Genomic DNA, 12,449 nt, shown 5'->3' with positions numbered 1-12,449 from the left:
CACTAACTGTCGTACTATGTGACAGCGAGCACATTAGGATAAGGCTAAATAATCACTCCTCAGCAAGAATTTAGATCTAATACAGTATGTCAGAGGCATCCAAGAGTAAAAGGGGCTACATGATTTATCCTTAACGCAACTTGATCTCATAAATGTTAATTTGTATAGTCCAAAAAAACCTCAAGGGATGCCAATAACTTTACCCATCTGCTGTCTCCAAGTACAACATTAATACATACAGTACAGTAAATCATCATAACTGAGATGCAGCAGATTATAGCTATGGTTAGGGCCCATATGCTGCTAAAATGAACCCGGGTATAGATATTAAAGGACCTCACCATCTGCATTCTAATGTCTGGTTCACACTGACAAGTCTTATCTCACATCCCTATGCAAAAACATTGATCTTGGTTTTCCACAGACTGGTAAGCACCCCTTGACTCCAGTAAATGTCCACGTAAAAGCAAGTTAAGATTGACACTACGGAGAATGACTCACCGTTCTCGTTGTGTCGGTCCTGAACCAAATGCTGATAGACTGAATCTGGGACTTCCGACTGGCGATAGTACCATTTGACATTCATAAGGAGATGGTCCCGTTTGCTCTGAAAGAGAAGGTCTAAGGCATTACTGAAAAGGAATTGAAATCATGGCTGCCACACTCATCTTCCAAAGCACAGAACTCAAGTACCACTGAACAAAATCTGAGGTAAGGAGAATCAAAAGCAGAAAAATATTAATATAATGTAAAAAAACCCAAAGGCAGTGGTACTTGTAGCACAGGAGGCCTTCATCCTTAATAAGACTAAAGAGAACAAGTGACCTCCATTTCCATGCAATGTTAGCTGTGCTTGCTTGACCAGCCAACACCAACCCTGGAAGTGGGGAGTCAGCAGCATCCTTGGGCTCTCACTTCCCTCAAGCAATCTTCTTACTCATCAACTTCCAACAAATCCAAAGTAATGTTAGCCAGATACAGAGGAGCTGCAATCAGCTCCTTTCTGGCAGCAAAAAGAATCGAAACCCAATGGGGCCATTTTGGGACAGCAGACTTCTCACAAGCCTTCCCAATGAGATACTGCTTTGCCCATCATGTTGAGGGCTCTTTGTTACATTCTTGTCTGGCACCAAAGATGTTACGCTTTAAACCCAACATTTGCAGGCTCTGGATATTCAAGTTCTTTATAAGGGGAGAGATTGAGGCTCACCAGAGAATCTAACCACTGACTTGCTATGTCTATATTTATGAATCCAACCCCGTTACCAACTTCTCAACCGGAAGTTAAAATGTAAATACCTCTCACCAAGAGAATAATTTGTAGATAACGAAAATTATGACATATATAGATTCTTTGCTTTAATGTGTCTCTGAATCCCTCAATAGCCAATTCTTGCTGCTACTCCAGAACACTTAAGAAAACAGAGGAAGGCCTAAAGGGAAATTAACATTCCTTCAGAATGAGGCAACTGCAAGTACAGAATGTTTATTTTTTACATTGCAATTCTCCTACCAGTTCTAAGACCACCCGTAAAATATTTAAATTTAGATTAAAAATATTTATGGATTGTTTAGTCTACATTCTTACTGTTCCTCCTCCCCTTTAGCCTGTTATAACAATGCTATTATTCTTATTTAATCAAAAACACACAGAACTTGCAATTAAACACTTCTTTAAGCCTCTGGTTAAAAAACACATGTAGTACCACAGAAGGGCCAGCTAGTGGCAGCATTGTGTCAAAAAAGATCTCCAAACACTGTTACTACCACATGTGCTGTATACTACTTTGACTTAAAAACAGCTCAGAAAAACAAACTGCAATGAAAACGTGTCCAAGCTTTAGAGAAGAATCTGCGCTTCGTTAAAGATTTAGAGAAATAACGTAAACGATAAATGACTTGCCCGATGTGCCAGGTTCGCTGGCTACATCACTATCTCTGAAAGCACCTTAAGTCGGCCCAATCTTTTTAAATCTCAGAAACATTTCACAGACAGAAAGGATAACTGTGGGTCTAAAGGTTTTGTTCTCCTCTTAATGCAAGTGCATAAATTCTCTTAATGGTAATGAGTTACATGCAAGCACTGGGGGAAAGCAAAGCTTACCAGCCAGTAACTGCAGTTCTTTGGAAGAGCTGCCTCTGCATATTCCCAGGTGGGGAAATGTGCTCTCCCAGCACTGCAAACCTTTAGAAACTCTAGGAAAGCAGTGCTTCCTGTGTCCTCACCACCACGCCTCATAACACCGAAAGCTCAGAGTGGAGGTCACAAGAGGCCACACAGTCTCTAACCACCTCAGTTCCTTGCACTAAACTCCAACGTCCTGCAGAGAGTAGAACTCCCAGGATAAAAGGGAAGGTGCAAGGGGAACATGAAGATGCAGACGCAACGCTCTCAAAGAACGAGACTACAACGTCCTTGAGGTGACCTCTCCATGTTCCCATTTGTAGGGTCTAGCAAGCGCCACAACTCCCAGGAAGGAGGCATGAGGATTTTCAATTAAACAAAGATTGCAAAACTGTTCTCCCAAACCAAACCTCCACTGCAGATGCCCAGTCAAGAGAAGAGTGCTGAGTAAACATGAGAAAAGAGCTTCAGGTAGAAGGCCTACAGATTTCTACAATTATAATGTTATGAAGGCAGGCTCTCAAGGCCATCTTAGCCCTGGCAGAGTGAGCTCTAACAACCTGAGATACTGACACCATAGAAAATGCATAATGTCTCAGTGCACCACCTACTCTGGTTAGGCATGAACTGATTCATCAGAAGAGTTTGCTTCCGCATTTCCAAAATACCTTAGGACAATCCAAAATCAAAACTCACAGTCCTCTGAATATCTAGGATAGGTAGGCTAGTTTCCCATGGGTAAGAAGGTAGTTTGGGGAGATTAGTGGTCTGCTTTGAGTGGAACACTAGATGCTACTTTAGGTAAAAAAATTTGGATGGAATAAAGGAGAACCTTCTCCTCTATGGAAGAGGATGAATGTGTTTGCAGAGGGAGAGAACAGCCACCAAAGCCCACAACTCACTTTTCTTGCAGATCTAACTGATTAAAAATGCTGTTGTGAAAGAGGCAGAAGACAGAGCATTCAAAAGGTGCCTCCATTAACTGTGTCTCAGCCCCAATGAGCTCTCACGTGGAACAGGTTTTCTGACTGGTGGAGATATTAAACAGTCCTTTTAAGGATTCTGCAACAGTCGGATGGCTGACGATTTTACAGTTGTCATTTGGTGGTAATGCAGGTAAGTGCTCTTTGATTGAGGACAAGGACAGGCTGAAACAAGATACCTTGGGAATAACATGTAGTTCAAAATCAATTAAACGAGGGCAGAAAATGGAGACAGGCTATTTGCTGCCCACAGAGAAAACTGTTTCCATCTGGGGGAAACAACACTTCAGCATGAAAGCTTTTCTTGGATTGCAGCAAGACAATCCACACTCTTGCAGAACATGCTAAATCATAAATAGTGTCTCACGAGCCAAGCTATGAGGTGAAAAGACTGCAGATTGAGAAGTAGAATGGATTAGAACTCAGACTATCTAGTGATGGTACTCGTGAGAGCCAGGAGTTCCAAGTATTACTCTCATCCAGCCCAAGCTGGAATGATAAGAATGAACGAGGCCCCTTGTCCTGTCTAATCACCAAAATAAGTAATGGAATCAGTGGGAAAGTATTTAACAGATCTATGCTCTAGTCCAACAGACGCAAATTTGTCATCAGGTTTCTGTCCATCTTTCCTCTGGAGCAAAACAGAAGACACTGTACTTCTGTTTCCTTGAGAGATCTATGGAAAGCCATCTTCGCCTACTGGACAAGATGATCCAACTGCTTCACAGACTGCTCCCGCTCAAGTAGTCTGCAACTTAACTTGCCCAAGGAGCTGCTTTCTTTGCCAGCAAGGCGGAAGAGCCACAGGATTAGTTCAATGAGTCAGACAAGTGTCAGAGGACCATCTCCTCCCAACACAATGAATATCAGAGAATCCCGTTTGTTAAGAGAGTTCTGGTGTTGTGTCATCCATCACCATTTGTACTACGTGGTCTCTGAATAAAGATAAAGCAGATGTGAAAGCCTGTCATAGGGCCCACAGCTCTAGAACTTGATAAGGAATTTGGCTGCTTATGGATTCCAGCCACCACATTCTCACTTATGAGTGAGTACGCAGCCTAGAATGGAGACATCTAGGATGGCTTCTGATGGAGAAGACTCCTGTCAGTACACTGTCCTTTAGTCCCCAACAAAGACAATAATGAAGGTGCCTTCGTGTCTCCTATGTTCAGAGCACAATTTATTGCCAGCCCATGAGATCCAAAAAAACCTCACTCCTGAGGGTTTGCCTTCAAGACGGTCATGGCATGGCAAGTGTTGAAAAACCCTTCAGCGGAAGAACTCAGATGCAAGGGTATCAGTAAAGATTTTCTTCTGGCTATCTATGACCTAAGTAGTGGCCCAGGGATTCCCTCTAGCCTTCCCAGGGAAAGGGGTGTAGGGGTTTGGGGGGAATATTTCTCAAGCCTACCCAGGGTGTAAGGGCTTGGGGGGATATTTTGGGGGAAGAGGAACTCCAAGTTGTCCTTTCCCTGTTTCTTGTTAAAGCACTTGGTGGTGGCAGAGAACCAGGTTTTAACCTAAGCAGGTAAAAAAAAGCTTAGGGGGCTTTCATGTGGGTCCCCACATCTGTACCCTAGAGTTTAGAGTGGGGAAGGAACGTTAACAATGTTTAAGATTCATTCAAACTGGAACCGGTGCAGAGAAGGACTACTAGGATGATCCAAGAAATGGAAAACCTACCTTATGAGAGGAGAGTCAAAGAGCTTGGATTGCTCTCTAAATACATCAGAGGGTTTCTGAGCATCAGAGGAGTGAAGTTCTGGAACAGCCTTCCAAGGGGAACAGTGGTGGCAAAAAAAACCTAACTGGCTTTAAGACTCAGTGTGCTAAGTTTATGGAGCGGATGGTATGATGGGACTGCCTACCATGGCTTGTGGGCCATCGGCAACTGCCAGTAGCAAAAATCCCCAACTGCTTGAGACAGGACACTAGATGAGGAGGGTTCAGTTACTACAGAGAATTCTTTCCCAGGTATCTGCCTGGCGGGTCTTACCCACATGATCAGAGTCTAACTGACACCATATTTGGAGTTGGAAAGGAATTTTGCCATGGGTCAGATTGGGAGAGACCCCCCGCCACCTGAGGGAGGAGGTCCTTCCTCTGCAGCATGGAGCACAGGTCACTTGCAGTTTGAAACTAGTGTAAATGGCGGATTCTCTGTAACTTGAAGTCTTTAAACCATGATTTGAAGACTTCAGTAACTCAGCCAGAGGTTAGGTGTCTATTTCAGGAGTGGGTGAGGTTCTGTGGCCTGCAATATGCAGGCAGCCAGACTAGATAATCACAATGCTCCATTCTGACCTTAAAGTCTATGAGTCTGGTATTACAGGAAGAGCTGGAGGCAAGTTTGGCACCAAGTAAGCGAGAACCAAGACCTCTGATATGCCTATCCATTCCAGGTAGCCACAGCAACATTTATTCTTCCTTGTCTCTGACAACACCAAGTCCCCCAGTGCAAAGAACCAACCAAACTCAGCAACCTCTTACTCTTATGCTTGAGGGACAGAAAAGCAGAACTAAGTACTCATGAATGCTGAGTATCAGTAAGATGCTAGATCCAAGGAGAGTTTGACACCAATTAGATGAAGGCTTCCCATGTAGACAGACAGAATGTGGCCCCAAGGAAATCATACCAGCTAATTCCTATCTGGAAAGTGGCACCATGTAAGTTTCTGGCACCTCAGCATCACCAGATTGACAGGAGCCTGGTTCCCATTCAATTGCACTTCCATTCTGGAAGTGGCAGTGAGCTTTCCTTTTAATTGATACCCAAGGTAGGTGGTAGTTCTGGCACTGATGTGCTCTCTATCCCTCACTTCTCAGACAGGAACAGAAACCCGAACAAAGAATGGATCTGGGGACTTCCTGGCTCATAGGCCTCCCTCAAGAGGAAGGCTTGGAGTGAAGTGTGCTTGTACTTTTGTGCCGAAACTGGACCACCATGCTGAACTACCACCAAGGAATAGCTTTCCCAAAGACACAGGAGGCAGACATATGTGTATCCAGGAAGATGGAGGGGCCTGAAATACGCAATTTAAACCTAGTATGTGTTAGCTGGATGGGACGTGATGTCCAAAACCAAAAGCCAGAGGTGGACCAGGAATGCGAACTGTGACTACCTACAATTACTGTTCTAAAATGTAGCTAAACTATTAAGAGTTTGAACTGTAACAGGAAATCAACACGAGAGTTTTGGGCAAAAAACCCTATGGGGCACACACATGATTTTCCAGGCACACAGCAAAGCTCGCCATGGAAAAGAAGAAAATAAAGCAGTTGAGTGTATGGCCTCGTATAACCTCAGCTCTGACCATTTAGTGCCATGAGGGGATACTGCTGCAATCCCAAAGGGCACTGCTTTCCTGGAAACCTGGAAAACCAAAGCTTAGCAGCACTGTAGGAGGAGGCATCCCACAAGTGGGGATATGGAGAGGCCACTTTGTTTGTTGTTTTTTTGATCATTTCTTAAAGGTCCACTACACTTTATCAAGTTAAAGACAGACTTGTGGCTAACGGAGAGAACTAGGAGATTTGGGCTCCATTCCAGTTTCTGCCATGGACCTCCTGTACAACCATAGACAGATTACTTAATGTCTCTCTGTCCCTCAGTTCTCTGATCCATAAAATAGAGTCGATAGTACTTACTTCTCTAGCAGGGGTGTGGAGGGTTAATTCATTAATATTTATAAAGAACCCCAAGATCCTTGGATGCAGCATTGGACACAGGTCACTTGCATGTTTAAACTAGTGTAAATGGTGGATTCTGTGTAATGTGAAGTCTTTAAATCATGATTCGAGGACATCAGTAACTCAGCCAGAGGTTACAGGTCTATTACAGGAGTGGATGGGCGAGGTTCTGTGGCCTGCAATGTGCAGGAGGGCAGACTAGATTATTATAATAGCCCCTTCTGACCTTAAAGTCTATGAGAAGGTGCTATTAGAAGGTCAAAGTACAATATAAATATACCTTATTTCAAGGCATGTTGCTCGTTGTCTGTTATTTTGGTAGGAAAAAAGTTATTTTTCAGTAAATCCATGGTTTCATGTAAAGCCTTATTCCCGCTGCTCACAGTCTGCCCACTCCCTGGGTTCATCTTACTTCACCTTCTAATTTGAAAATGACTAGCAGCAGAACTAAGCAAATGGTAGAGATTTGGGTAGAGAAAGGGGGAGGGAGAAATCCCCATTTAGACAGCAATTAATTTTGGCAGTCTTTTTACCCATAGAAAGCCAGAAGTCTTAAATATTTGGCTTCATACTGAGTGCCTGTGGCAACCCTAACAGTAACACGAGCTAGCAGATATTCCAGTTCTGTTTAAACTGGAAAATACTTGCCAATACCCATCTACTGGTGTTATTTTCACCCCAGGCCCACTGATCTCTCTTTTATTTTTAGGTTTTATTTTTTATTTTTACAATCCACACCTCCAAATTTAATAAAACAAATGTTCGTCTGCATCGCATCCCCTTGCCAGTTTCACACGACTCATCAATTTCAACAAAAAGTGGCACAGAGATCCAGGTCAGCAAGAATTACGCACAGGAGGTAGCAATCTCCAACCCCTTTGATGCAGCATTTGAAGAGACTCTGGAAAAGGTGAACTGACTCAGTGGGCTTGATTTAAAGAAAAAAAGTAACCCCCTAAACTGAAAGCCTTGATTGTAGCTTTTAATTTTTCTTCTTGTTGGCTTTGCAATATTAATAAAAAGGGAAAATACTTCACAGTGGGGGGGAGGGTGCAACTGTGGGCTGAGTAGCAAGATTCATTTAGATTTCCCTTTTACACAAAGGCACCTAACAGAGTTTACATGGTAGTGGCCTGAACTCAGAATATATTTGCCATGTTGCCTTAGCCACGTACCTATGAAATACTTGGAAATGAATCCAGCAAAGGAGCCCACCTGTTACAAAATTAGAAGACCACTATACTGCCAAGTTAACTGAACAGTGCAGAGCCTGTATTTCAGACAGACAGTGTAACATGTGAGGAAACATTCTCTTAAAATAAATAAATGAGTCATTTAAACATGCATTTCTTGGGCTGACGGCATGGGGCTTCTAATTAATGCACAATGAGGTTAATCAAGCTGATCTCAATGAATCTCACCTTTTTATTGGGGGGAGTAACCCAGACTTAAAAATCAAAATTATGTTAACAGTTAAACTTTTAAAATTAGTTAGAGGAAGGAATGATGCCTACCAAAGGAGAGCACAATCATGAACACAGGTTATTGTGGGGTTATCCCCTTAAAGTAATTAAATATTGTTTTACTTTAAAAAAAAAACAAAAAAACAACGGTGTCTTCAAAGGATACTGCTAGGGTTAATTGAACAAAAAGTTGCCCTACCCTGAACCCTGCCACTCGATTTCAGGAACAGTACTGACTGCTTTAGATTGATAGTTCTAATTATAGTCCTGAAGAGGCAAATAAGAGGGGGGGGGAGAATTAGAGGGGTTTTATAACATAGGGGGAAAAAAAGTTTTTCTTCTCTGTTTTTATCCTTTCTATGAAGCTCAGAGGCACAAATAATACATTTTTTGAACTTCGCAACTGGGGTGGGGAAGAAGGTGGAATTAAATATTTGGTTGCATAACCAGAGTTTCAAAGTTCTGTGGATAATCACATTTGCAGACATCTTTTGGGGTATGGAAACAAAGCACCAATTTCCTGTGCTTTGCACCCCTAAAAGGAAAATTACCGCAGTAAAACGGGCACTTGAAATGCAATTTAAAAGAAAGAACAGGGTAGAAACTCTGCCAGCTGACTAACCCGTCAGCCAGACGAGAACTGAATGTACAGACACCATGTTTCAAAATGGATGGGGAAAATTTACTCCAAAATGCTGACTTGTTCCTTCTTCTGCATCATGCAGTGCACCTATATGGCAGGACAAGGGCTGCAAGCAGAATGCAGAAACAACAAAACACATTGTTATTTACAATCGAGATGTGCAAATAATTAGTTATATATAAATCCCTAGACAGATGATGCAACTAAAAATATGCTGACATACTAATTTGCTGCAATCTTTGTTCCACCAATATCAGAAAGTATTTTTCAAATCAGAGCTACCCTTTAAGGTCTCTTGTTACAGTGATCGCGCTTTTTGTCCAATTAATTTAAAAGCATAATCTTGAAAATTGTTCTGAATGTCTACTCTCCAGCAGGGATTTTTTTTAAATCTGATCTTCCAGTCTCACTGAAAATATAAAATGTCTATGAGAATCTTGTTCCTTACAATTATATCAGTCTTTGCAACAAAATTCCTAGACTTACTGTACTGCATGCCAAGTTTCCAAGTCAAACTATAGTCAGTTACAGAGTAGATTGTACCACGATGTCTCAAGATGCCAACTTTTGTGACAGCCTTTTTTTTTTTTTTTAGGAAGCATGTGCACACACCAGAACAAACGTCCTCTTGTTAACGAAGTGTTACGTAGATCTTTTAAAGACATTCATACGAAAGCTACAGACAGGCAGATATTTATGAAATTCAGAACTAGCATGCATCCTGAGAATGGCAACTGTTTTTAAGTTTCGTTTTATTGAATTTAGAAGGTTCTCTTTGCCCTTTAGCTTCTCTCTTTCACAATATAAAAATTGTATCAACTACTGCTGGAATATTTCAAAATACAAGAGCATGTAGGTTTTTCCAACCACAGATACCGAAAATAAAGACTATACCTTGCTTGTAAATAAAACATGTTACTGCTAACAACCAGTTTGCAACACAAACACTTAATCCATTTCCATGTGAAATAAATTATCCCTTTATTCTGGAGTATGAACTACAATTCTAAATAGTCTATAAAAGTGGCACAAGTATCTTTTGGGTTCAATTACATTCATTTTACAAATCAAAAATAGCGAGCCTCTTTTTTAACATAGATGTTTTTTAAAACCTAGCTATTCCACATTAATATTCAAATCTCTTGTAAAGCTTTCACAGGGTCAGAATATCTTCCCAGGGTTATGATTAACAAATTGTGCAAATGGTCACAGATGTCCCACAGATCCTCTCCAAGTGGTTTAAGCAGTTTCTCTCATTACTTGCCCTATTTAGTTACTATGTTAAATCACAAGTAGCTTTGGAAGCAATATACAGCACATTGGAGATGACAGATGGACATGCTGGATTCAGTGAGCAGTAGCTATTTCAAAGCGGCAAACTGGAAGGTGGAAAACAAGGAAAAGAAAAATCTCTTCCTCCTTTAAAATTCCTATTCAGAACTGAAATCCTTTACACCAAAAGATCAACTGATAAATTCTAGAGTAAGAGATGTCAACACATTAACTTAGATGTTTAAAAATAACCTCCCCCTTTAAAAGAAACACTTTACATGCTGCAATGTGCAGACGCTCTGACCCACAAAACTAGTTTTTAAATTGACATTATCTTTTATTATTGTGGATTATTTGCATGTATTAACAATCTTTTGGGCAATGTTTGTCTCCGAAAAGGGATCATTTTTTGTTCCAGGAAACAGTTCCAATTATGCTTAACAACACAGAACAGACCTGTCTTTAATCAAGGGGCAGTAGATTTTGCTTGCTTCACTGATTGATTTTTTTTTTCCTGTGTGTAGAATTGCTACCAACATTTTCTCTCCCGCTGTAGGAGAAATTACTTCAGTACTTGCTTATTTTCAAATGAAAACCAGGAATACTTTTATTAACCCTCTGGAAAAAAATCAAAGTCAGAAGGTGAAGAGATTGTGGCAGGCATGTATTTTCTTCCTGTTTTAGGCTGAAAGTGTTGGTTCCAGGCTTCCTCAAGGTCACCACCGCACCCTCTGGACAGCACTTTCTGTACTCTTGATTTCTTGACTAAATTATGAAAATACCAAACAGCTGTTTATACACCAAAAACCCAGCTGGGCAACATAAAGGTCATCTTTAGAACTGAAACACGTGCATTTTTAGAGAGTATTCAGCATATTTATTTAGAAATTAATATTGCTCACCATCAATTCTATATGAACATGAGTGGTGATGCAAATTATTGCTAGTAGACATAGTAATATTGCCAAAAAAATTAGAGAGCTCAGGATTCAGCAAGGAAGATGGACATTAACGATATTAGTATGAGTGTTAAATATGGTGCTATTTAATCTTCCCTGCACCTCAAATAAAACAACTCAAGGAGGCTGCCTTTTGGCTCCTGTCCTCTTAACCTGAACCAACACAAAGACTGCAACCTTTAAACCTGTTAGTGTTATCTAATGACTGTTCCATCTACAAGAGCTTTTCTAATAGAAACATGCCTTGATGGCTTATCTCAGTGCACAAGCCAGGCCACAAAGAACCGTCGGCTTGATTGAGCACCGTAATGGAAGGCAGGAAATGAGAAGGCTTGGTTAAGCCGCGGATAATCGATCAGCGTATTCAGTGAAGTGTGAGCTGAGCTAGGAATAAGCTGCTTGGGGTATCAAATATTGCTGTTTCCAGAGTAAAGTCCTATTTCTGTGATCTATATAGGAGAAATAATAATTTATTGACAAAACAATATAGGATTTTTTCATGTCTCCCTCTTGACATTTTGTGATTGTTTACAGCAAAAAATTCTCTCTATCCCCGTCTCCCTATAACTTTCTGGAATTCATGAAGCCACTTCAGTATGGTGCAAATTAATTCATGGCCTTGTTTGTTGTTAACTCTTAAAAATCTATGAAATATTGTATTTGCCTCTTTCTCCCCCTCAAAATCCAAACCTTTATACTTCTCTACATCCAAACGCGCACACACCAATCTTTGGGAGCATGCTGTTCCTAAAGATTACATAGTTAAAAAACCATTTTTCTATCTACACATACAAGACATGGAGATTCCTTGGGGCATGGCCACGCTGCTCACAGTTTGGACTACGGGAATGTGAACAGTAGCATGCCCCAAAATCCTGCACTGTAATTCCCTTGGGTGGACGTGGTAGGCACAAACGTAAAGGTCCCTAGTAGTACTGTTTGAAGAGGACCTGGGAACCTTTAAGTTCTCATCCACAGAGGAGAGTTACTGCACAGCACTTTGCTGCACACAGCAATTCATGCTCCCAGAGTCCGAACTCCGGGGCAATGTAGACATACCCTTAGTTTGATGAGAATTACACTAAGTGTAAAAATCCTACATCTGAATTTCTATAAGATTTAAACCACTGCTGTTCAGAGACACACGTGTATTATATATAAAGCGTGTGTTAGTTTGTGTAGAACTGGTTCTGGTTTAAATGATCATCAGAGGTGTACAAATCCCATACACTGCTTTGAAAATGTCAACCTATAGACATGCGTGCACACACTATACAACTGATACTGTTATTGTTACTGTTGCCATAAGCCTTC

At 41.1% G+C, this 12,449-nt stretch overlaps 1 protein-coding gene across 11 annotated transcripts in view; it reads right to left on the bottom strand.

Moving 5' to 3' along the window:
* RERE (arginine-glutamic acid dipeptide repeats) overlaps nt 1-12,449 on the bottom strand; it is a 391,036-nt gene that overhangs the window by 189,334 nt on the left and 189,253 nt on the right. For all 11 annotated transcript variants that reach the window (XR_005590298.1, XM_039508664.1, XM_039508660.1 and 8 more), the window contains exon 4: nt 502-607. Coding sequence is in view for 10 of the 11 variants with exons in the window: in XM_039508664.1 (XP_039364598.1) it covers nt 502-607 (106 nt within the window). In the remaining variant the exon portion in view is untranslated. The remainder of the gene's footprint in view (nt 1-501; nt 608-12,449) is intronic.

The sequence above is a fragment of the Mauremys reevesii genome, linkage group 21 (assembly GCF_016161935.1).
Source record: "Mauremys reevesii isolate NIE-2019 linkage group 21, ASM1616193v1, whole genome shotgun sequence".
Classification (NCBI taxonomy): Eukaryota; Metazoa; Chordata; order Testudines; family Geoemydidae; genus Mauremys; species Mauremys reevesii.
Note: the sequence above shows the minus strand (reverse complement) of the source record. Positions and strands in the feature narration are given on the sequence as shown.